This window comes from Cololabis saira, chromosome 8 (assembly GCF_033807715.1).
Source record: "Cololabis saira isolate AMF1-May2022 chromosome 8, fColSai1.1, whole genome shotgun sequence".
NCBI lineage: Eukaryota > Metazoa > Chordata > Actinopteri > Beloniformes > Belonidae > Cololabis > Cololabis saira.
Genome location: NC_084594.1, coordinates 17,902,426 through 17,928,035, shown reverse-complemented (window position 1 = coordinate 17,928,035; position 25,610 = coordinate 17,902,426). Strand labels below are relative to the sequence as shown.

The 25,610-nt window shown below is 41.0% G+C and overlaps 1 protein-coding gene across 1 annotated transcript; it reads left to right on the top strand.

The window, feature by feature from the left end:
- Positions 1-200: 200 nt before the first annotated feature.
- Positions 201-24,852, top strand: draxina (dorsal inhibitory axon guidance protein a). Its single transcript, XM_061728460.1, has 7 exons — positions 201-331; positions 11,681-12,204; positions 13,894-14,117; positions 18,193-18,313; positions 19,714-19,806; positions 20,027-20,116; positions 23,432-24,852. The coding sequence occupies exons 2-7, from the start codon at positions 11,703-11,705 to the stop codon at positions 23,542-23,544; spliced, it is 1,143 nt and encodes a 380-aa protein (XP_061584444.1). The 5' UTR covers positions 201-331; positions 11,681-11,702; the 3' UTR covers positions 23,545-24,852.
- Positions 24,853-25,610: the final 758 nt, after the last annotated feature.

Below are 25,610 nucleotides of genomic sequence, written 5' to 3'. Positions count from 1 at the left end.
ATTCTAACTTTTGAAGGTGTAGGTACTGATCTTCAGCACCGTCTCACTGTCAGGTTTCAGAGCTGTAATCAGTTATTGATTCCATCACTAGAAGCTGATCAGGACACGAGCTTCTCCGACGCGCGTCCGTCCCGTCGATGACGCGCACTCGGGAGCGCGCACTCGGAGCTGCCGTCTCTGCTCCTGTTTAAGAGTCGGAGGAGAGTCCGGATGCTGCACATCCCGGGGAGCGGACCTCAGAGGTGCTGCCGCTCCTACCTGCAGCCATATCACCCTACTGCCGCTCAAACCTGAGAGGAAATCAACAGAAACAACCAGAAACAAACACAAAGTAAGGATCTATCTTTATTCACGTATTGCATTATTGCCAGGTGTTTCCACCGACTGGTGCTGCTATATGGAAATATTCTGCTTTGTAGTGTTTCTGTGATGCACACACGAGTTTCACAGTTACTTACGAGCATTATTTATGGATGTTTCTCCTTAGAGAAGATTCATATAATAGATACAGCTGACATAATGAAAACCAATTTCAACGATTTGTTATTATTTGACCAATATGCAGCTCGGACCATTTAACCTATTCACCATTTGTGCGTAAAAACGCACGTGTATCTAACCACATTAATGTCACAAGTCCGTAATTTTAACTCAGGTTCACCTCCAAGTTCCACTGATTAACAATAATTGAAAAAAACAATTAAATAAACTTTTCAGGAGAGTGCAGCTTCTGTAATCCAGACGGATGAGTAACGAGCGTTTCCCAACATCAAATCTAATTTGGTTTCATATCGGTAAAATAGATTGTAGCTGATAATTAGTTTAACTTTATTGATGACTTTGTTCTCCTGCAGTCATTCTTTGTAATCGCAGCAACATCACAAAGGGATTTATTGGACGAATGGCAAGGCAAATCCTAAATGATCGGGGAGATTGTCTCCTCTTGACAGCTCATTGTTGGTCCCAAAGACAGCTTGAAAGCGTGAAAGAGACAGAGCCGCGTCTCATCGCGACACCATGTCATTACAAGTGAGCTCTGCTGTAAAGGGTTCTTTTTCTTTTTAAATTTGTAGCTAATAACAATCAGATACAAGTCAATCAAAAGTAAGAAGTTGGGCATGATCAGAGGAGCGTGAAGGGGTCACGTGAGGGAGTTGACATAGGTCCAAAACAAAAGTGAATTAAAACAAAATAACAATGACACCCAAATATGAACATTTAAATAGTGTTTCCAAACAAAGCCCATTTCTGAATCATGCATCTAAAAATGTTCATTATAACCTTCAGATATCTTTGTTTTTTTCCATCTCCACTAGAGCATATCTTTTTATTTCTTTGATCCTGAAAGTGACCATTGCTCAGCATCATCCACCCTCCTCTCCTCCGCCACCAGGACTTGAAATGTATGATACATTCTTCTGGCTGAATCTGTTTGATCTGGACTTCCAACACTGGCAGTCACAGCCGCGAAATTAGGGATGCGGGTGTTCGGGGGGGAAACTTGTGGTTGCTATGATTAGTTTGCATGCTTCACTTAAGGATGTTTCACCCTGCTGCTGGGTCGAGCTGTTCCCACGTGGAAAGGCCTCATACACATGTCCACATTTCAGGGTTTTTTTTTGTCAAGTGCAAACCAAAGCCTTGTTTTTTTGAGGTCATTCAGCTGGTTTCATCTGTTGATGATCTGAAAAATACCACACATGTTTTGTTTTTATTTAGACAGGATAAATCCTCCATTTTCGCTCCCTTTCTTCATGTGCTTCTTTCTCAGCGTTACATCTTATTTTCTCCCTTTCTTCAAGTTTCTAACCCACTCCTCCTCCTCCTCCGCCTCCTGTTCCCCTTTCTTCCTTCTCTTTTTTTTATTCCTCTCATTTGCGCTGCTCTCAGTGGGACGTCTCTCGCTGTGCTTGGTGGTGCTGCTTGGGTCTCAGAGCGTTTTTTTGGAGCATGCCTCTATGTGGGTGTCTGAAGACGGTCCCCCTGCTGTGAGTGTGCATTCGTGTGAATGTGTATCTCGCAACACAGAGAGAGTGTCAGTGCGCTCAAACGAGCGTCGCAGGATGCTGCTGATGTTGCTGTGCTTCAGATACAATGTTCTGGCCTCGTCTCACATCTGTTGTACCTGCAACCAAATTACCCCCCAAATTGCTTTATATCTCCCTGCTCTCTGCCCCGGCTCACTCGCTGACAGATGGACCTTCCTTATGGCTCCTTTTTTCCTTTTTTCTTCCTGTTTTTTATCACTCTGTGCTGCTTCCAGGGGCCTTCGCCATCCAATGCACACCTAAAAGCTGAGAACACCCCCCCCCCTCAACCCCTCCAGTCAATGTGTGAATCCCACTATTATTGTTTGTGGAGGATTTGAGAGACAAAGCACTTTTATATTGCTGAAGACACTGCTACTGGCCCCTGAGGAAATGAAGTTTTATGGTGTTAACGGCAGCTTGGCAGACGTGTTTATTGTACAAAGGCTTTACAAGAGCTGTAATTTAGACGCTTGGTATTGAGTGGATACTCATGACTATTGGGTAACACCAATTACTTTTATTTTATCCAAAAAGAGATGTAAAAAACAACAACAAAAAAGTCAAACAGACAGGATTCTGTTCCATTATTTAGCTTTAAAGACAAAGAGAACGATCGGTATATAACCTTTTTACTACCACATTTAATTCCCTTCTCGATATCAGTTAAATCTGTTTCAAGAATGAAGCACGCAGCAGAAAAGAGATGTTTTGTTCCCGTGCATCCACAGTCCCAAAGTGACCTGCAGTCCCTTTTGGACAGCTGGTAATGAATTTGCAAATGTGCTCAAAAGCCTGATTAATAGCTGTTGTTTGACTTTCTGCTTCAATAGACAAGATCTCGCGAGTATTTCAGACATTAGTCAACGGGACAGTACGTGTGATTTAAACCTTAAATCGCTGCATGTGGCCAGGAAGAAGAATTAAAAGAACAAACCAGCCCTGAAGGTGGTCTGTGTCTGACATGACAGCCCTGCTTCCACATTCTGCTCCTACGGTCTTTGTTTGCTGGATCCTTATGGCCATGCTGGTTGCTGCGCGAGATAAAACAACGGGAGCAGATGGCTCCTGGAGGTTCGGTGCCTCAGCAGGTGAAGCTAAAAGATGCACACGTGCAGCAGTTTTAATACCAGCACGGCCTCCTGTTCCGCCCCGCCGCCCCTCTTCTTCTCTAACCCTCCTTGTCTCAGCCACAGATCTGGGTTCAGCCTCTGTTAAGTATATTTTCATAACGACTGTGGCACTGTAGCGCTGCCTTGCTTAAGGGACTGACCGGTTGATTGCAGACTGGAGAGAGGTCTCTGATCTCATCAGAGCTTAATCATCCAATGCTCCAGTGGTGGCCCCTTTGCAATTTCTTGCAAGATTACCAATCATTTTATACTTACACACTCTACTCTGATTCATGTCTCTCCGGTGGCCCTCATTGCTCTGTGCGCTGTGCTTATAAAATATCCCACGGCCACCGCACGCACGCTCTCACACACATCTTTGGTGTGTTTTACCAATGAAAACTATTTTACTACAGTTTCAGCTTCCCTTTTTCTGACATCCTCAAAAATATACTAGATTTGAACAGCTAAGAATCAGATAAGAAGATAAGAAAGTTTATTTGCCATTTGTATATTTGTTAAGGTACATAGGAATTATTGTCAGGAATCAGATGGGAAATTTGACCTGACATCCTGGAGACAACTTAAGTTGCTCAATTTTTTTTGTCATGTCCTCTTAAAGATGTTTTTTTTGTCATTTATTAGTTTAAAATCACTCATTATCTGTAGGCTGAAAAAAGCAACAATAATCTTTCAGCCTTTCAGGAGGATACACTAATTACACGTGTTTAAGCATCTTCATTCTGACTTTATTTCAATAACTGGAACAAACTTTTTAAATTCTTTTAAATTTGCGGATCATGCTGAATTAAAAGTAACCTTCACCTCATGTAGGTTAACGGTCTGTCAGTCTCCTGAGAGGATCATGCCGTTCAGTCTTTCACCATTTCCTTAAAATCCTTGACTTGAAGCAACACTTTTAGTGTATTTATTCAGGCAGGGTAAAAACCCAACTCAGGTGTTCTGCATTGTTTCTCTGCAGTGAAAAACAAAGCAGAGCCACAAGAATTTATAGGATGGCAATGTTTTATGTTACCTAGTGTTTCATGTACGGCAGCAGCCCGGCCCGCTATTTCATTCTCGTACTCTTCCATACAAAGAGTTACTCTGGTTTCTTTGGATTCAGCTTTGATTTCCAGGATGCGGTACCAACAAACGGAGAGAAAACAGCCCCCGGATGCCGTCGGACAGGCAGGCAACCAGTCAGAGAAACGGAGAATGTGACGTCAGCAGACTCACAACCAGACGCGAGTCAACAAAAGACTTCCAAAATGGTGTCAGTGACTGCTGACGGTTGTAATGTAAAAACGTGCTAACGTCGTTAGCAATTCTGCAGACATTTTGGTTGCTTTGAATGGCGGCTTTTGGATGCTTGTGTAAGAATCATCGTATAAACCCCCAGAGCCATTGGGGCTTGTTGTCAGAACGTTTGGTAGAACGAGCTTCTGTGAATACGAGGGGTACCAGGCCCATTTCACGACACACAACTCTACCACATATGCTTTCATTTTCTAACACTTACCGTGTAACTTTAATAACTAAACATATCCAATCACTCGAGATAGAGAAGCAGAAAAGTGAATAAAAGAAAAGAGAAAATTCAACAACATTCGATAACCGCCCCTCGCCGTTGTGTGACAGCGACTGGGCGACGGTCCCTTTCCCCCTCCTCACACACACAATCCAAGTCTTTCAAAGGAAACAAAGACATGCAGCAATTTTGGAGCCATAAAATAATGATTTTATTGAGTTTTATGCTGAGGATTAACAGAAAGTTCTGGAATGACACTGTTATGAGTTTATGTTGACGATATGTCATAAAAAGAGGACCTATTGTTTCTGTATTCTGAGTATTTTGGGAAATCATAACTAAAAATCATAAAACTGTTTCTTCGTCCAGGCGTATACGCAGGTTTTTTTTATATACTATTTTTCTACCCCTCAGTACTGCAGTAACCACTTTTATGCATTTTGCACTGCTGTTTACAATAATCATAATTCACACTGGCCCTTGTGTATAGTTGTTAGTGCTTCGTTAAATCAAGATTTATACATATCTGTAGTTTGACTTGACTTGTGGTGTTTATCCTCTGCACACTGAGCACAAGCCACATTCTTCGTTTTGTAACCTGGCTAATGTATAATGATTCTGTTTCTGTGACAGCTTGAGACAGTTTTGCTTCGTAGAAAGAGATCTATCGAGTATCAAAGACAAATAAAAGACATGATGGTGAACCAGAGGCAGGGCTTGCATTCAGTACTTTTATCTTACAGGATTGTGGTTTTTAAGAGCTCTAATTGGAGCAACTGAGGTTATTTTTGACTTGATAAAAACACCCTATGTGATCTTTGTCTCAACTTCAGTACAAGCTCCATCAACATCCTTCTTTAGGAGCCTCGCTGTAGTTTTGGCCGACTGCATAACAATTATCCAAAGATCCTGATGTTAAATTTTGACTGGCTAAACCTCAACATCAGTGAGAAAACGGAGGAAATATCGGCACTGTCGTTGCTAGAAAATCACGTTCAAGCCGAACCCCATCCTTTGATAAATAAATATCTAATAATCATTTAGATCTGACAGGTCTTTCCATAAAAAATCTTTTATTGCACTTTTATTGCTCAAAGCTGAGCATAGTTTGTTTCACTTTCCTCCAGAGCGTCTGTTGCCGTTTTTTTGAAATGTTCCCATTCAAGTGGTAGATAATCTTTTCTGGGAATAGAACCCGTCAGGCCACCCGTTAACCCGCCTGGCCTCCCATCACCTCGGAGCAGATGATCTCCCTGCTGCGTCCCACCTACAACACATAACCTCGTACAATGCGGGAGGCTGGCAGGAGGGTGCAGTTGCTTATCACACAAAAGCGCTCTGTGCTTAAAACCCCGAATGCCACCCAGAGAGCTCCATTATCACGCTCACTCCTGCGTCTCCTCAAAGGGCCACCTGTTAGCAGCACATGAAAGTCTGAGAGAGGAAATCAGGGCGCCGCCGCGCCGAGATACCAGCTCACTTTCCTTTTCACTTGACAGTGAAAGGCGGAGTGCTATTCAACCCAGAGATTTGATGAAGATGTGGAAGGGGGGGGGGGCTTCAGTTACTATGGAGGCACCGCATCTTTCTTTTATATCTGAAAAATGAAGACTTTTTGAAGGGTCATATGCTTGTCCCAGTGCTTCGACCTCCAGCTGAGGTGATTCTCCTGCGTCTGCGTTTGCTAACAGTGTTTTTAGATCCTTGTCAACCGAAAACAAATGCAATGCTCCTCTAAAGATACTGGAGTGGTAGCTTTTAGAAACATTTCCATAATTAACCTATCCTCGGAGAAAGGTTTATTAGATTTCCTGCTGAGTTTTATCTGGTGAAACTGGAGCTACTTCATGGGAGCAAATGTACCAAGAGTAAGGTGTCTTTCTGTATTTGTCACTAGGAATGGGTGATATTTTACCGTTCACGATATACCGTCAAAAAAATTCCTCACGATAAGAATTTGTCATCTCGCGGTAAAAATGATAAATTCCCATTGATGACGTTTTTGTGTAAAACTGATTTATGGTTCTGCATTAAATCCACGCACAACGTACGGGAAGGAAGGAAGGAAGGAAGGAAGGAAGGAAGGAAGGAAGGAAGGAAGGAAGGAAGGAAGGAAGGAAGGAAGGAAGGAAGGAAGGAAGTAAGGAAGGAAGGAAGGAAGGAAGGAAGGAAGGAAGGAAGGAAGGAAGGAAGGAAGGAAGGAAGGAAATGAGCCAGAAAGAAAGAAAGAAAGGAAGAAAGAAAGTAAGATGAGCCTGAAAGAAAGAAAGAAAGAAAGAAAGAAAGAAAGAAAGAAAGAAAGAAAGAAAGAAAGAAAGAAAGAAAGAAAGAAAGAAAGAAAGAGAAAGAAAGAAAGAAAGAAAGAAAGAAAGAAAGAAAGAAAGAAAGAAAGAAAGAAAGAAAGAAAGAAAGAAAGAAAGAAAGAAAGAAAGAACGATAAATTCCCATTGATGACGTTTAGTATCATTTAGTATCTTTTAGAGCAGTGTTTTGGGGGCTCCAAAGACTGCATGTGGTGATAGATTTATAGTTAAAAAGGTGGAGTTGAATTGGTATTTTTTTTATCGTCATTTTTATCGTTATCGGGATAAATGCCAGAAATTATCGTGATACATTTTTTAGTCCATACCGCCCATCCCTATTTGACACAACATACTAATCATTCATACATTTTGCACACCAGTATGCAGTGTATACTGTATTGTATGCACAGTGTGTATTACCCTTGTTTTTGAAAACAGCCAATAATTTCCTCACATGAATACAACTATTGAAACACACTGACGCGTCAGGATCAATAAGAACCCCTCAGACTGTTTGCCTGCGAGCAGATGGGTTCTTTGCATGATAATGGGTCAAAGTGAGCAATACCTGTTGGATCAATGAAAGAAGGAGGGGACACCAACCTGGATGAAGACTGTCTAGTCTTGTGCCAAAAATCTCATTTAATGTTTATAAAACACCAAACACACAGCAGGTGGCACTTGTCTCAGAGCCACTGCTGTTCAACTACCTGCTTATCTGTTTTTATTTTCTCTTCCCCGACTCCTGCCAGTAACAAATGTTAGAAATGCGGCCCGGCGCTCGTACTCGGCGGTTTGTTTATCTTTAAACGACCCTTTTCTCGGGCACGATCATGACTTGATGGGTCCAACGGACAGATAGTTTGTGTCATGTGACATGTCTTATTACCCTGCCCTTTGACACGCCGAGGGCCCGTTTGGAGATAAAGATCCCACCCCAGCAGCTGGCCTCACACTCTGCTCTGCAAACTGCACAGCTGGTTTAACTGCCGACACAGTCTGGCCCTGATTCCCCCGGGGGAGGATTTCTGCACCGCCGCTGCAAATCTCCCCCGACGTCGCCATCATCGCCTCCGCCCTCCAAAGACACAACAAGCTGCCTGCATCCAGTTTTTCTGAGAGACACCCTGATATCCGACATATACCGAAGGGTGTTTTTCTTTTTCGTTCAACTTCGTGTGATGAAAGATCAGAGACCTTATCAAGCCTCGGGCTCCGTCACCCAGAACATACACCCGCCATCGCCACGAACTCAATACTTCTCGCTCATCGATTTTCTGCATGCCCTGCACTGTCGTTTGTCTTTTATCACAAAGGACTCTCCTGCTACGGCACCATAACAATGCTGTGTGCGCTTGTGTCTCAGTCTGAGAGGAGAGACAAAACAAAACAAAACAAAGAGTAATCTTACATGACAGGACACAACTGAGATTGCAAATGCAGATGACGGGGACGGGGAAAATGATTAATTCTCTTTTTAGCGTTTGAACTCCGTGGCCTGCAGAGCAGAGGAGCATTAGTCCGAGTTTTTGAAATTTTAAACTCGTTGCATGTTTAATTCAGCTCCCCAAACCTCCTTTAGGGCGGTGCTTCTCGTTTAATGTGCTCCGTTACTGAGCCAAGTGATGAAAAATATTACTTCCAGTGGAGACCATCATAATTCTGAGTTTACTGACTTATCTGCAGAGATACTGTAGGCTCGAAGATACATGAGCTTATATTTATGTTGTATTCCTCCTCACAATGCAGTTTGCAGGATGCTGACTTCTTAAGAGTTTTTTCTACCAGCAGCTCTCCATAACATATAATAAAAAGGCCTGAAGTTTCTTGTATATCCATAATTTCCAGGCAGTGTGCATCCACAAGAACAAAAGCACCTGCGGTCATTTTAATAGTGAACGTTTACGACTTTGCAGCGAGAATCTACAATGTTTCTTTCCCGGTGGATCTGCTACCGGCCCTCACTGCTCATTGTACTTTTGTTTCCAAGATATTGCGAAGTAAATGTGACAGCCTCACTATCACACTATCAAGCAAAAAAAAAAAAAAAAAAAACATTTTAATGCAACTCACTAAAAACAACCCAAAGTGATCAATCAGGTCAGGTATCACATGAATAGAGCCTCAGTTATTGGCAACTCGGCATCAGCATCGTGTTTTCTATTCTTTGCATGCAGACGGTTTCTGACTACACTTTACAAGCTTATGTTTGCAGAAAACACACACACACAGCTTGCCAAGAAGGAGTCATCCAGCTGTAATCTTTGTTGTCGCTGTTTGTTTTGCGGTCCACTTTCACGCTCTGGATCTGATTCCAGCTTAAAGATGCAGTGACAGATTTTAATGAAAGAGAGCAGAACAATACAGACATGTTTTAGTAAAAACTGACGTTTTTAAGAAGTTATGAAATAAATTTGTAAAGTCAAACACATTGGGACGCAATTGGACAAGAAAACAAATTAGACATTTTCTCACTCACAATACAATTATTATTTTTTATTTCTTTTCACTGTTAATGCTTTCATGCTTTAACCCGTGTTCTACTGCAGAGAAGCAGAGCGGCATTGACAATAGGCTGAAGCTTAATGGGTTAAATATGCCCCACTCCTTTTTTCCCCCTTCTGAACTTATTATTATTATGCTGCCAAAAATATAGAGCTTTTTCAGGAAGAATTACACTGAAATAGCTCAATGATTAGACTAAATAAGAATTTAAACCGAACCCAATGTGTACATTCTTTCAGGTGATGGGCCTCAAGAAGCAAGTAAAGCAGTAGTTTAGTCCTTTGGGTTTCAAACAGGACTTTATTCATATTTAGTTGAGGTGTCGCACCTTTAATGTAGACACATAGAGTATTATATTGCAATTCATTCACACCTCGCAGATATGTTGACTTTTGTAATGAAAGGTACGGTTGAATGGCTCTGGTGACGGTGAAAATGTTTCATATTGAGTGTCATGAGGGTAAAGGAATGAGGAATGGAAAAGTGTGTTTTTCAACCAGCTTCTGCATCAGTTTATTACATCTTTAAACCCTGTATGATGAACTGAATGATGATAACTACAGAGGAATAGAAGACATCGCCGTGGTTTAGGCCTTTCCATGAAAACATGGACGGCCAAGGCTGAACGAGGGTTCCTACTCTGAAGAAAGTTATTCTTTTTTATGCGACTTATATTTTTCCAGTTCATTTAACGGGATGTATTATATACAGTTGAATTGAAGCCATTAAACATAGGGTTAGTGATACAAAAATAATAAAAATAATAAAAAAAATCCAATCTTCAAACAGCCCTGGGCTCCATAAACTGGAAACAAACAGAGCAGGAGAAGACGCTAGTTAAATAAAAACAACCATTGCTCCACCCAATCGTTGATAAAGGGAGGATGGAGGTGGTAATGCTTTAAAAAGGTTTGTTGGTGATGCGGTGTGTTTTCTTGGGGAGTACATGAGAGAGGAGCTTATATTCCATGTTTTGTTAATCTTCTTTTCAAATATCAAAGACGTGACATTATCCAGAAATTGCTTACCCTAGCTTTAATACTGATAGGTTTCTTGTTTTATCATCTTTTATCCTTTTAAATACTGCTTTGGCACATTTTTGCTCATGGTCTGATGATGGAAAATGACTAAAATACTTGAATTCAATTCACTCGACAAGCTGAAATAAAGGTTATTTTGCAGTTGGCAAAGCATCACAAATAGGTCATAGTTTAGCCGAGATGGGAGACAATTTTGGCTTCAATTCCAAAATATAAATGTCAATCTCAGGGTGGGACGTGATGGGCATTCTGGACATTGAGATTCCTCCCACGCACAATGTATATATATTTCTGTATGTTTCTTTTTAATCCATCAAACGGTGCAATGCTGCAAGTCAATAAATCAATGAACTGACACAGTGATCAAAGTAAGGTGTTTTATGTTTCTTGATACTGGAGGTATGTAAGATGTCAACATTTCTTGACAGATATTCAGACATCTAACCTGACCTTTTCCACACAACTGGTGTACAACAGTTGCTGGGATGTTTTATGGGTTTTACATCTTTGAAACTAGGCTTGGAATCCACAGAAAGACTGAAGGGGATGTTCTTTAATCCTAACTTTCATACTTTTTGGTTCGGTTAATGTACCAAAACTTCGTAAGGAAGGTTGATCAAAAGTTTCAGATTGGATATAAATACAAGCCTATTCTCTGCAGAGGGACGCTAATTGTGCATTTTTGGACCCTAAGCATGGCTTTTCCACTGCTGTTATGCTTCCATATTCGTTGTGTTGTTAATGCCCGGTTTTAAGGCAAAGCCTGCAGTTTTCCTAACTGTAACAAACAAAGTGCACCTCTGGCAGGACAAAGTGGTATTACAAAATGTGCCAGACGAGCCACACTCAGTATTGTTGGGACTCTTTACGCCACGTAGTGGCTTTAAAGTACCGTAATCTATAAAATGAGCACAAAAACAACAGGCAAAATGTAACTATTTATGTTATTAGATGATCTGATTTTGTTTATTTCATTAATTCAGAATAACTTCAAAACGTGTAATGTAAGGAAACTGCAAAAGAAAAAAAAAGGTTCTGGATTTCATTTGACTTTTCAACACATTTCATCACAATTCAAATTTGCTCATAAAATCTGCTTGAAATTTCTTTGTTTTTTGTCAGAAAATGTGCAGTGCTGAGATATTATTTCATCTCCCACCAGGTGGTTGCGAGCTGGACCGACAATGGCACTTTCCTGGACTCTCCTACTGGTGTGTTTGTTTGCCATCCTGGCAATGTCACATGGCGCTGAGCCCGGAGCCGCTCATGGCAAGAGGAGGAAGGCACAGACCTCAGCAGGTGGCAGCAATGCCCTACAGTACCTTCCACAAGGTCTGCAGAGCCACGGTTACAGCAGGGAGCGCGGAGGCCACGCCAGCCAGAGGGCGCGCGCTGCCAAAGACCGAGCCGCGCTGCTCTCTCGCAGGGCCGTGCATCCGCTCGCCAGGCCCGAGGACGACGGGACGGGCCTGGAGGGTCTGAGCCCCGTGAGGGTGGAGAAGGGCCCGGGCCCGGGCAGGGACAGAGACGGGGTTCGGATGAGCATGAAGAGCTTATCCCAGGTTCGGGAAAACCAGCTTCTGGGGACACGCAAGGGGAGAGGGAACGGGCATGGGAACGGGTACGGGCACCATTTAGAGCATAGGAGGCAAGGAAGCCGGCGGGACAAGGGTCGACACAGAAAAGGTGAGCTTTGCACGGATGCATGCACATGCACCAGATCTCCTGTCCAGAACACTTCTTTATTGACTGCAGTTGAAGGGACTGACATGGTGGGAAGACTTCACTCTGGCATCCTGACTCGTTAACGTCAATAGATAAAAGCCATAATAGAGATTTTAGAAATGGAAACTGATCTCCGTTTCATGGTTCTGTTCATGCTGGGACAAAGGAGGGCAGAAATCAGGAATCAGGAGAGTGTTTTTATTTTTTTTTATTTGAAGATGTTGCATTAGGGCTGGGCGATATGGACCAAAAGTCATATCTCGATATTTTCTAGCTGAATGGCGATACTCGATATATATCGATATTTTTTCTGTGCCATAATTGGGGTTTCCCCTAAAGCATTATAGCATAGCATCTCTGTTAGCTTCATTTTTTTCTGAGGCAAACCCTTAAAAAAACAGTCAGTTTTAATACAAAGCCTCGTGCCAAATGTCACACAGGTTCCTTTATTAACAGAGGTCTGCACAATATCAAAATGTATAAAACAAATGAAATAAAAATAAACTGCCTGCATATATAGAATAAAAATGCTTCTTGAATAAAATAAAACAAATATCCCTTTCCTGCATAACAATTAAATTAAAATACACTGTGCAATTAATATAATGTAGACAGTAACAGACAGACTTTTCCACTGAGGTTGACAGTTGTGCAAATAACAAAACATTTGTGCAAATCTCAAATAAAACATTCAAGTCAATTTGTCACAAAATAAGCTATATCAAAATCATAAAAAAACATTAAAAAAAAATAAAATAAAAATCGATATAAACGGTATTGTCTTGTACCATATCGCGTTTGAAAATATATCGATATATATTAAAATCTCGATATATCGCCCAGCCCTATGTTGCATTGATTTTATTAACAGAACACCACCCAGTGCTGCCAAGCATTTTAAGTTTTATTCCAGCTCCAGAGATCATACAGTCGAGCTGATAAGCAACTCTATCTCCAAGGGTGAGTCCAGCCACCCTGCGGAGTAAACTCATTTCAGCTGTTTGTTTCCGCAATCTTGGTTTCCAGTCACTCCCCCACGGTTCACGACCACAGATGAAGGCAGGGGCACCGATCAACCAGTAGACCCGCACTGTTCCAGTTTATGGATTACTGCAAACACTAGAAAACACACAACTGGCAGAACAATATTTTTAAAATGATCTGGCAAGGATAGCAAAAAAAATCGGAGCGAATGCATATGAAGAAAGCGATGGTCGACTAAACGCAGGTGTGTCGGGAGGAAAAGGCAGACGCCACTAACACCGGAGCACAAAGACATCATGAAATAAACCAGACACAAAAAGCCCAAACAGTAGCATTTTATTCACTTTCACCATGGTACGGTTCAAGGAACATTTCCAGAAACAGAAATTATATATATATACATATAATGAAAACATAGATCTGGATTTTCAGTCCTCAGTGTGGAAACAGAAAGTCAAAATCAAAATTGCAGTTTAATAATAGTAAAGATGAATATCCAGTTGACCAGTTGATACAACAGAGAGTTTAACTGAATGGGCTTGAACACAATCTATGAGTGAAGTAATTTTAGGAAATACTTAGGCCACATTAGTACTCATTTAAGGACAGCATGGCTCAATGTTGTGATTGTAAAACACAATTTTCTCCTTCTCTCTCTCTTTCCAGGTTTTTCTGCAGAGCCCGACCTGAGCTCCGCGGTGAGGGACGGAGATCAATTCGAAGATCCTCCCCCCTTGTCCTCATCCGTTCCCTCCCCCTCGCTCAGCATGACCCCTCCCAATGAACCCCCCTCCCCCAATATTAACATCTTTGGCTCTGGTTCCTCCATGGTTACCACGGCAACCAACGAGCATCCCCCAACGCTGCTCCCAGCCTCTGCCAAACCCCAGGTAGCCTCAACAAAACTTGACTGCTTTTAGAGGCTCAACGTGATTGCAGCAGGGGTGTGTGTGTGTGTGTGTGTGTGTGTGTGTGTGTGTGTGTGTGTGTGTGTGTGTGTGTGTGTGTGTGGGAGGGGGGGTGATATGGACTTCATTACCACTACTAGCCTGCCACAAACCTCTTATCTCATCTTAGAAAAGACACTCTTATCCCGAAATTGCCACTTGTGAGAGATTTCCCGGAGCATTCCGACCCCTCCGCCCGTTTGGTCACAGTGTGTTTGACAGATATGAGCATGTTCTTTATAATAGCACTGCACCTCTGGGTCTCTTCGGTCCAGCGGCACATTTCCTCTAACAGCCTCTCTGTTGCTTCACCACGAACCATGTCGAGACAAGCTATGTGAGCAAAACTGTGGGTGCATGTTATGGAAAATGAGAAAATTTCCCGTAACGTGCACTTTGGCACGCCACTAATCACCTGTCACTTCCACAGAGAACGATGCCTAAGTAGCGTTCTGCTTTTTTCTTTTTTTTAAAAATACTGCATTTTAAAAACGGTGCAAACAAGGTGTCAGGAAACTGAGGTTGAAATTTGTCACATCCGCTTTAAGAAGCAGCCAAAGGCTTGGTTGACAAGAACAGAAAAATAACAACCAAGGGTTTCGCTTACGTTAAATTACAGTGCAGGAACGTGTATTTTGGGCTTTAAGCCAGAAATTGTTCTACATCAGGTCAAACTCACTAAGCCTTTTTCATGGACATCAAAAGAACTTTGATCAAAACCGAACAGTCGCACTTCACAGTGATGCAAACAAACTGATTTCTGGAGAAATCAACAACTCAAAGCAACCACAACATTTTAATGACTATGACTCTGTATTGGGAGATTTTGGAACTCAAAAAACTGTCCATCATTTCTTCCACACAATTGGCTGAGATCTTAATTAAACATATTTGGAAAGCTTTTATCAAAATGCCACAGAGATAAAATGTGGAAACATTAATTTCGACTTTGTTTTACACCAGTTAGCATGACTCTTGAAAACGGAGACCTCGCTTCAATTAGTAATTGCCACTGCTGGGATCTAAAGTGGATGAAAAAACCTGGGAAAACAGAGTTTCTATGAATGAGGGTTGGAAAGTTGAGGGGCATGCCTTCAACCGGTACCTGTTTCAGTTGGACTGTGTGTCCATGTCATTCACTGTGGGTCAAGGCCAGGTCACCACCCACTCTGGAACAAGCCCCTCCCCCAGACCAGGGTCCGCGGTGGGACCCTAATAATCTGTGGCCCCGTTTACACGGAGCAAAAACGGAGGTGTTTTCATGCGTTTTGGCCGTTCGTTTACACGAAAACGGAGCTCAAAATCACCAAAAACGATCATTTCTGAAAACTCCGGCCAAAGTGGAGATTTTCAAAAACTCTGTTTTCACGTTTGCGTCTAAACAGAGGAAAACGGAGATTTAGGCTTCAGAACGTCACATTATGCAACAGAAACGTCACCAGCGTCATGTGTGCGACCTGTGTTTACAATTAGTTTGGCCACCGTCAATATTTTCTTGTATTTTACCTGTTTTATATTCTAAAGTCACACTTAAAAGTAACTCCACTTCTCTGTCACTCCAAACGAAAGACTCTCGTTCCGTCTTGGAAGTAAAGCCTGAATTATGGTCCCGCGTTAAATCGTCGCAGAGCCTACGGCGTAGGGTACGCGGCGATGCGCGCCGTACGGTGTGCGTCGCCGCGTACCTTACGCCGTAGGCTCTGCGTTGGTGTAACGCGGAACCATAATTCAGGCTTAACTGGAAGTTACACGTGTCATTTGTTGATGTTTTTTCCAGGATTCTGATTGGCTGGCATGACATTAACAGTGTATTTATGCGGATTCGTGTAAACGAAGAGATTTTGAAAACGATCTCGTGTAAACGATGGAATTTTTCAAAACGTAGAGGGGGAAATATCTGTTTTTGTAAATACCCGGCTATGTGTAAACGGGGCCTGAGCCAGAAACAATGTGATGCTTGATTTTTCTTCTTCTTGTCTGCCTGAATCCCTGAAAATAATCAGATGATGAAGGCAGCAGATGATCATTCAAATGATTATTCAGAGACAAAGCCCTTATGTAATGCATAATTATTAAGTAACGTTAAAGTACAACTTCATCGTATTTCTAAGGCCAAAAATAGACACAGACCAGACTGGTGACTTCAGATTGACCTGCTATTTTTACGAATTAGAGCCATTTTCATAACAGGTTTTCTTTTTCGATGTTTGGGTTTTGCACAAATTTATGGGTAATAGAAACGCCACTATAATGCATAGATTCCGAGCTTATATCACCTGATCTTCATAACCCAGATGCACCTTAACAACGGTGTAATCAACAGCGTGCAGGCGGAACAGGAAGTGCTGCTGACTTTGTTCTGCGTGGTTTCAGCTTTTATTCAGACACAGTCTGCATTTAATATCACTGAACGTAGAACCCAGTTAGGTGGTATAATGTGGATGTATTCTTCAAACACTGCTGTGATTAGAGATCTGGTTTGTTGTAAAACAGTAAAACATTTCTTGACCAGGAAAATCAACCAATGAATTGGTTCTTTGGTCATTTTTCTATGTAGATCTGAAAAAAACCCAAATCTTTCGGTCCATCCCTTAAATTCTTGCATTTACTTTAAATGTTGAGCACTTGATTAGACTTTAAAAGAAGTAACTGTTCTACTGTTTGACCATATGTCTTCATCTCTTGGAATGATCTGTTTTCTCTGAGATCCAATTAAATCTTGCATCTAAATTATTTCTGTACCACGGAAGGATACAACTTTCTTCAACTCATATACAGTCGCATGAAGGGAGCAAATGCTTCTTAATGAATGTTCGATCTTCTGTTGATGGTTTAATAAGCAGCAGAGCAGAGCAGGTACACCCCCCTCCCTGCAATTAATCTAATTGATACATTCAATGGTTTATTTCCTGTCGGTGAAAGGAAGCTAGTATGGATCTGTGCTCATGGGGAGATTATTTTGGATAAATGAAGTCGTCCCGCAGGAGGCATCTCACGGTCCTGCTGACTTAATTATTCTTCGACACAAGTTTCCCCCAGTGTGGGCAAAATGAAGGGGGAAACATTTTTATGGATTTCATTGCACGAAAAGGTAATGGCTGCGTAAATCACCAAGGAGTTTTGTTTTGCAGTCGTGACAAGAAAACACTAACGCATATGATGAGATTTCACATAGATTTATGACACTCCTACATTTAAGTTAAATAAATCCATCTAAACTGGCTTTTGAGATCCTTTTTTGTCGTTTATTCTGTTTCTGCTCCGGTGTCTTAGCTTTGGCTGGTTGACTCCTTTGTGGTTTTAAGGTTTTTTCTTCTTCTCTTATCTCCATCTCTCTGCCAGCCAGCTCTCTGGCATCAAACAGAGGAATTTTAGCTTCAGCTACACACATTTTACACACATTATTTTAAATATGCCTCATTCTTTTCTTACTTAAAGATAGTTTATGTGGTCTGAGATGATAAAACATCCGCCTCAGACTATTGATCACATGCAGGCAGCATTTGTTTCCTGCTGTCCTCTGATCTGAAAATAAAGCTGATGGTTAATGAGCTGTAAATTACAATCTGTAAACTGCATCTGTATCAACGGCACACATTCGATGTGAAGATTATTTGTAGCCTGGACTCCTGGCAGCCATTGTGTTTGTTACTGATCAATTAATTTTACTTTATTTATTTTTAAGCTCTGCTGCGTTTTCTGTGAGTGCCTTTTATGAATCGCTAAACTCTCACAGATGCTCTTCACAACCCAGTTATATTAAGTTGTATTAAGAACACTGTAAAGGAGTTTAATTGCAAAGTGAAGAGCACACATTAGACCTCATCACTTACTGATGCTTTTCAACTGAGAGACGAACAGTAACATTGTTATGTAAAATTAATTTATCATTTCTCTCATCACACTGCAATTATACATGAATATAGCAGATACAGTACAGTGTTTACACTGGCTGATAATGTTTGAAAAAGGACTTCTGAGACATAAGAACCGGCTTTAATGTGAGTTTCATTTTCAGAAGTCTGGACGAGCAAAAGGGCAAGGAGAAGTGATGCCAACTCTGGACATGGCACTCTTCGACTGGACCGACTACGAGGACATGAAACCTGCGGACACCTGGCCGTCCAGCAGGAAGAAGGGTCAGTGATATGACTGCAATCGTTTCATTTCTTTTTATTTGAGGTCAGCAGAGTTCATTCACACAATAGAGACTATTATAAATAAAAAAGAGCAGATGACTACAGGAGTTGGAAATCCCAATATAGGTCTGGCTTCATTTGTCTATAATGAGCTGTATGTGGGGTCAAAATGATTGCAACAAACACAGAGGTGTATAATTGTAGGTACAAATCCCTCAGATGCTCAGTGTTCTGATTGGTGTGCGTTCATCAATAACTGCAAGCTTTTTGTGAGCTGTGTGGCGGAAACTCACGACTGAGTAAATGTCAGGACGGTTTTAATGAGGGACTGAGGTACAAATCGTATTCTGAGGTATCCGTGATGGTATCATTACTGTTTACCAGATTATTGAACGAGGCAAAAATGTAGAAGTAATTTAATTCATTTGGGTTCAAAGAGTGATAACAGCACAAAGAAAGGCAATGTTTCATAAAAAAAACAACTCTGTTAACGTTATCCAGTCAACCCTCTCTTAGCCTGTAAAAAACGTGTAAATGCTAATTCAAAGCTTTTTCACTTTTTTAATATGACTGTCTTTGAACTCATGTTACTCAATATTCTAAAATAATTATTATTTATATGTATTAAACATGATTATGCTACACTTATGTTGAAGTAGTCTTGAATGATAAAACATAAAAAAACTACCAATGTGATTAATAATGAACATGACTGTAGCGTTAAGCTTTCCTGAGGAAAAGCATGTTGTAGTGTATGACATGGTGGAGTGTGCTTTATATGGATTAACAGTAATAAGGTGATAATAAAGGCTGATACTTTTTTATGAAATACAGTTATTATAAATACAATTATTGCCACCTCAGTGAAAGAAAAATACAGTCATTATCACTATATAACGGGAACATTTATTGTAAAACAAAAAACTATCTTATTAAAGTTATAATGTGATTACTATATTATTTTTCATGTTTGAATAATATGATGTCACATTATTACAAATATATGTTTATCAAGTCAATGAAAAACTTCACATTTGTACAATACATGATCATGTTATTACAAAGTAATTATATTGTAATAATGTAATGATTTATTATTCAAACATGAATGATATATTGTAACATGTGAGAAGATATTGTACAAATGTAACATTATGAATGAACATTAACATTACATTATAACGTGATATGGCTAACTTACTTTTAAAGATGGTGCCAGTTCTACAGTACAAACACTTCCGTATGAAATACAGTATAATGCTTTTTTGTTATTTTTGTTACTCTTGGTAAAACAGTAGTGTTTGATTACACCCCCAAGCAAAAAGCTTTCTTACAAGCATTATACAAAATATACTTATTATGTTCATGGGGTTGATTTATTTATGTTTTTGTTGCTGCAGACAAAAGGCGGAGTAAGAACCTCAGCGATGGAAAAGTGAATGCAAGCGCTGATGCAGTGGAACCGTGTGACCACCACCTGGACTGTCTCTCTGGTCAGTAGAAATGTGGCACGGCTCCAAGATAATCCATAAACTAATAAATGAATACATGTGTGACTCCAGCTCCTGTGCATCCACGCGTCACTCCTCCAGAGACTGCTTTTATGCCACGGTGCAGAGTTTGAACAGAAATTGATTTCAGTGATGTGAACTGTGTAGCCACCGATATCACTTTAGTGTTGATGTTACAAGTTGGGTGTTTTTCTTCCACAAGGTTCCTGTTGCGACTTGAGGCAACATGAGTGTAAACCTCACAACAGAGGGCTCAACAACAAATGCTATGATGACTGCATGTGTGAAGAAGGTGAGGAAGGAGAGCATTTCTTTATATCACATCTTGTTTACGCTCTAAGCCGATCATTTTTAGTGTCCACCGGTATATTTATCGTCACACCTCATCACTTCAGCTGCAGCTATCATTTTCTCTCATCTCATTGAGTCAGTTTTGTTTTTTTTACTTGATGTTATTTAAATTGCAATTTATTTTTCAACATGCTATTCAATTTTTTTATCTTATGCCAAATGCACCAAATGGGGAGGGCTCCAATCCAACCCAAAAGTGGCTAAAACTAAATCTTAAACGGATACTTTCCCAATGCTTTGCAAATTTGACATACATATTTGTGTAAAATGTGCCCGGAAGTCCCGTCAGGGTTCATTTTCATAAATAACAGAAAGACTTTCACCGTTTTGACTCATGTGGGGAGCCGTGATGGACAAAGGGACTACTGAGAAGCTGGTGGGGGCTACATGCCTCCCAAAGCAGGAAGTGAATTATGAAACTGACCTCGAGTAAGCGACTCACGTGATAAGTCACTTCAGAGTTCATCACATGAGTTTCCTGATGTGCGCAACCGTTCAGATTAGCTGTCGTCTCGCTTGAGCATTTGTACGCCAACTGGACCGCCTGCTGATTCAGCTGCTGGTTGCATATCAGCTCTGGCAACCCAGCAAATGGGACTGAGAGGTCAGTTGATGACCGCATCTCTTTGGTCAAACCGGCCCCTTAAACACCCCGTAAATCCAGACCCATGTCAAGCTCCCCTGAACTTAGACCTTTGTGTTAAATGTCTTAAATGGTCCTATTCAAACGGTTGCTTCTGGGTAATATTCAACCCTTTTCACCCAGGAATAGTGAAAAAGACACCCTCGTTATGCTTTCATTAGTCTTGCCTCTGCTTCTTCAAATTAACCACACATCGTCTATCATATGCTTTTAGACTACATGTTGGCAAAGTGAAGATTAACACTGTTACAGCAGTGCAGAAAGAAACGTTTGCAGTTTTTAGCTCGGCAGGTTCCCCTATTGGCGTGGAGGTTTGGGCACCCTATTGTTAGGTCTCCAGTTTCCTCTTCCATTATTACTGTCTCCGTTATGCCATCTGCAAGCTAGTTTCATTGTGACTGATGGGAGACGTGTCGTAAAGCAACACGCAGCTGTCGCAAAACATGACCAGGATGGGAGTCCAAAGTTACTTTGGCTGGTTTTAGCTTCATAAAGATTACTTCACATTAAATCACAACTGATATTTGACATGAAAGAAAGTTGTTTGTGCCGATTAAAGGCCCATGTAGATGTTGGCTTCATCACTTCAAATATTACCTTAATCAACTCACCTCTGCACCTCACAATAAAGACACAACAGCACATAATTACTTCACATTTACTGCTATAACTAGCTCTTATGTGATGCTATTTGCTGCATGGTTAAAGTACTACGTGCTGCATGAGAGGAGGGATGAAGGTCAGCCGTAGGAAGACAGAATGTGTGTGTAAATGAAAGAGAAATAGGAAGAACGCTGAGGATGCAAAGATTAAAAGTAAAGAAGCTTCTGGAGTTCTGATAATTAGGTCCAACTGTGCAGAGCGGTGGGGAGGGTGGGGAGGAGGGGAAGAAGAGCGTGTCAGCCGGAGTGGAGTGGGTGGAGAAGAGTGCCAGCAGTGAAGAGAGTAAAGGGAAGGTTACAACAACAGTAGTTAAAACAGCCTTTCAGTGTTGCTTGGAGACGGAGGCCGTGCACACCGGTCAGGCAGCTGGAGATGGCAGAGATGCAGATTTTAAAATCATCATCGTGAGTGACAAGGATAGACATGATGAGAAATTAGAAAATCCGAGTAACAGCCAGGGTTAGATGTATCGGAGATAAAGTGAGACAGTGATGGTTCACAAAGAAAAGGAATAGATTGTTAGAAGAATGCTGAAGGTTGAACTTCCTCAAAAGAGAAAAAAAGGAAAGACCAAGGAGGAGACTGAATGTGGTAAAAGTTGATATGACAGATGCAGAAGACAGGGCAAGAAGGGAATAAATGATCCACTGTGGTAAAGGGAAAAGTCGAAAGAAGAAATAGACTCTGGTAATGTCAAGAGATACTAAATCAGTCCAGGTACGTATGTGGACTTGCACATTTTGACTCGTGTATAACTTCATATAAACACACATTTACACAGAGGTGTGCTCTGGAGAGTGACCCACTAGAAAATGTGGTGGTGTATTAGGACCAATCCCAATACACCCCCTACTTAAAAGTAGGCGTAAAAGGCGTAAAAGTAACCGTTAAGATTCCCAACCTGGGCTCAGTTTATCCAAATAACGCCTGTTAAGAAATTGCTCTGATGTTTTCGGAGATGAGAAGAGCCGCTGCCCCGGGGGGCAGCAGCAGAAGCAGCTCACGTACAGATGTGATCGCCGGGTCAACCTGCACTGTCGTCCCAGGGAGAAACCTGCAGCTCTGTGGAGAATTACCGCTGGCTGAAATAAATCATTTAGGAAGATAAATGTTGGTTTAATAGATTAAATCTAACAGTTGTAGCTACGCCTGTTAAGAAATTTGCTCCGAAAATGTCGGGATGAGAACTCAGGAGCTGATTTATGGTTCTGCGTTAAATCGACGCAGAGCCCACGGCGTACGGCGCGCGTCGCCGCGTAACCTACGCCGTAGGCTCTGCGTATGTGTAACGTGGAACCATAAATCAGCCTTTATTCTGGCGAGGTTTGAAAAAGACTTTGCAACAACGGGCAAGCGAGTGATTATATACATTCACTGAGTGAATATTATGAAAGTAAAATATATATTTTTCTCTCTAGAAATGTAATCAAAACGCATTTTTATGCAGAAACTCACTCAAAATATTGATTTTATTCACTAAAAAATAAAAAATGTCCTTACATGTTTTAATTTTTGATTCAGTCCGCAAATGACGACGAAAAGCATTCTGGGAAATTTTTCTGGCCCTAGGTCAGCTAGTGAGCATCGGAAAACCCTCGCTCTGAAGGGCTAGATTGATGCCCCCTACACTCGTTTTCCCCACTACCACTAGGTGAAAAGAGGAATTGGGACACCACTACCCTCCCTATGTTTGATTGTTCCCAACATGGGAACATGGGCTGCGATGTACAGGCAAAAGCGTGTCGCCACACTCCATGACAGACCTGGCACCTTCAGTGCCTCTTCGCTGCTCTCTTTGTGATTTTATGTGCTTCACACGCAATTTAATCAGGAGCTTTTACACAAAACCTGTTGATGTAATACTTTCCTGTTACTACTTAGTGTAGCTTTAAAGACCTACAGGTTGTCTGACTTACTAACCTTTTCAAGCATGTTGAAATGATCTTCCAGGGTTTCGTTGTTATGCTAAATTCCATCGGAAGCGGCGTGTGACCAAGAGGAGGGGTCGCTGCGTGGTCCCAGACTCAGTCAGCAGTGACCACGGAGGTTTCATCACTATATGAGGACGAGGAGGAGCAGAAGGGGCGAGACGGAGAAAAAAAACACAAAGAATGGCAGCATGACCACGCTAACAAACGTGAAAGGACAGCCATGATACTGTTAATGGACCAAGTGCTTAAAGGTGATGTCATTACATTTTCTTTTCTTTATCAATTCACTGACAAAAAAACACTAATCACTTAGATGCAAACATTATTTGCATCGACGTAATGTAACTCGAAACATCAGTGGACTAAACTGGAAATGCTGCTTGAATGTTTTGGCACGGAACGAGATCTGCATCTAATCCTGGAGAAAAGCATCATTCGAACTAGTAAAAGCCACCGATTTATCTTAGTTCTTCAGTGCAGGAAAAGAGACTCCAAAATAAATGTATCCCAACAGATCTTAGAAAATCTATTCTTAGTTACTTTAAATTGGTTGAAGAGATTAATGCTGTGGCTAAGTCTTCACTAAATACATTTTATAGCTATCACAGAGACTAGGTGTTGATTAATTACTGCAGTTATGTTTGCTGTTGGTGTGGCTTGAGTTTTAAGGCTTATTTTGTTTCCTGAAGCCCTTTTTGAAATGTCACTCAGTCCTTTCTGTGTCTGGTCCTGTTTCCATCCTGCTGAACACTGTTAAAAGTCAGCTGTAATATTGGCCCAAGCTCTTTGGAGTCCCAGATAAGAGGCTTTTGCTGCTTTAAAGCCATCAGGACAAGTAAACTGTCACTCTCGCAGATGAAAGCATTTGCTTTCTTATTTTTTCCTTTTATACTTTGTCACATCAAATTTCATGTGAAGAGCTGGTTCTCCAAATGCTAATGATATTTGAAACCATCCGCTGTCCTGAACTGTAAACATCAATTTATTTCAAGCACAAATGACATTTTTAAGTCAACGCCACTTTTCAGAAATGCTTAACACTTGTACGATAAAAAAAAAGCTTGTTTAGTTCGCTCAATTGTCCTAATGTTTGTTTTATTTATTCTGTTTGCAGACATGTTTGTTGGCACACTGTGTGTTTCTGCTTTCTATGTTTTCTTGAATAAACACTTACAAAGATAATCTCTGTCCAGAAAGTAATGAGTTACTTTATTGGCTTTTAAAACTATTTGCATTACGAGAAGTAATTGCTGTGTTGCATTTAAGCGATTACTTATAAGAAAATAGAAAGAAACAAATGCATATTTTAGATGATGCTGTTATATCACAGCGATGTGAGTCTTGCTGTGACTCATGCGGTGGAAGAACAGCCAGTGTTGCTAAGACAAAGCCAGCTTGACATCCATCACTTTACAGCTCGAGGCAAGATATGGACTAAAATACAGTTCTCAAACTTCTCCTTTTGTCTTTCTGCTGTTTTCAAGACCCCTGAAGTGATTGAATCCCAATCACTTTTGAAGTGATTGAATCCCAATCACTTCAGGGTTTTCAGCATAATTCACAAGCCTGATCAGGCTTGAAAAATGATGTAGAGACAAAAACAAATACCACAGCACCGATGGACATCTCGTGAAGGTGCCAAACCAGGCTTCAGGAAATACTCGTTACTAATAAAATCACACATACCGGTACACAAGTTTTACAAGTGACTTTTGTATTTTGTTTTCTATTTCAGGGAAAGACAAAAGAAAATAAATTAAAAGATGTACCTGATTGAGGCAGAGTTGTTTGTACCTGTTTTGTATTGTAATTTCTTTTCCCCTCTATGGGTCAGACATCCTTACAGGTCATATATGATGGCCCAAGTCACGTCTCAAGTCCTTGGCAAGTTTCTTATGACTGCAATAAGCATTTTGATCTCCTGAACGTTATCCAGTTAACTTTGAACACTTTGCAGTGTATGAAGAAATTAAAGTACGTACAATGTTCATCACTGATATCATATAATCTTATTAATACCCCTCTCACCCCGAAGCAGGTATACCTGTGACCTAATGACAAAATCCTAATGTCAACTTTTCGGACTGTTAAGCGGACGACAACTGGCTTTTTCAGGCGTAAAACTACATGTGGTTGACTCAGCATCGTTTGTTTCCGCTCGTGCATTGAAGTTGGCGAATCTACTATTTTCCCCACGT

Excerpts from the sequence above, each read along its gene's own strand:
- draxina (XM_061728460.1), top strand. The coding sequence starts at position 11,703 with ATGGCACTTTCCTGGACTCTCCTACTGGTGTGTTTGTTTGCCATCCTG. Across the intron at positions 18,314-19,713 it reads GCCGTCCAGCAGGAAGAAGG|ACAAAAGGCGGAGTAAGAAC; the intron begins GTCAGTGATATG and ends TTGTTGCTGCAG. Across the intron at positions 19,807-20,026 it reads CCACCTGGACTGTCTCTCTG|GTTCCTGTTGCGACTTGAGG; the intron begins GTCAGTAGAAAT and ends TTCTTCCACAAG.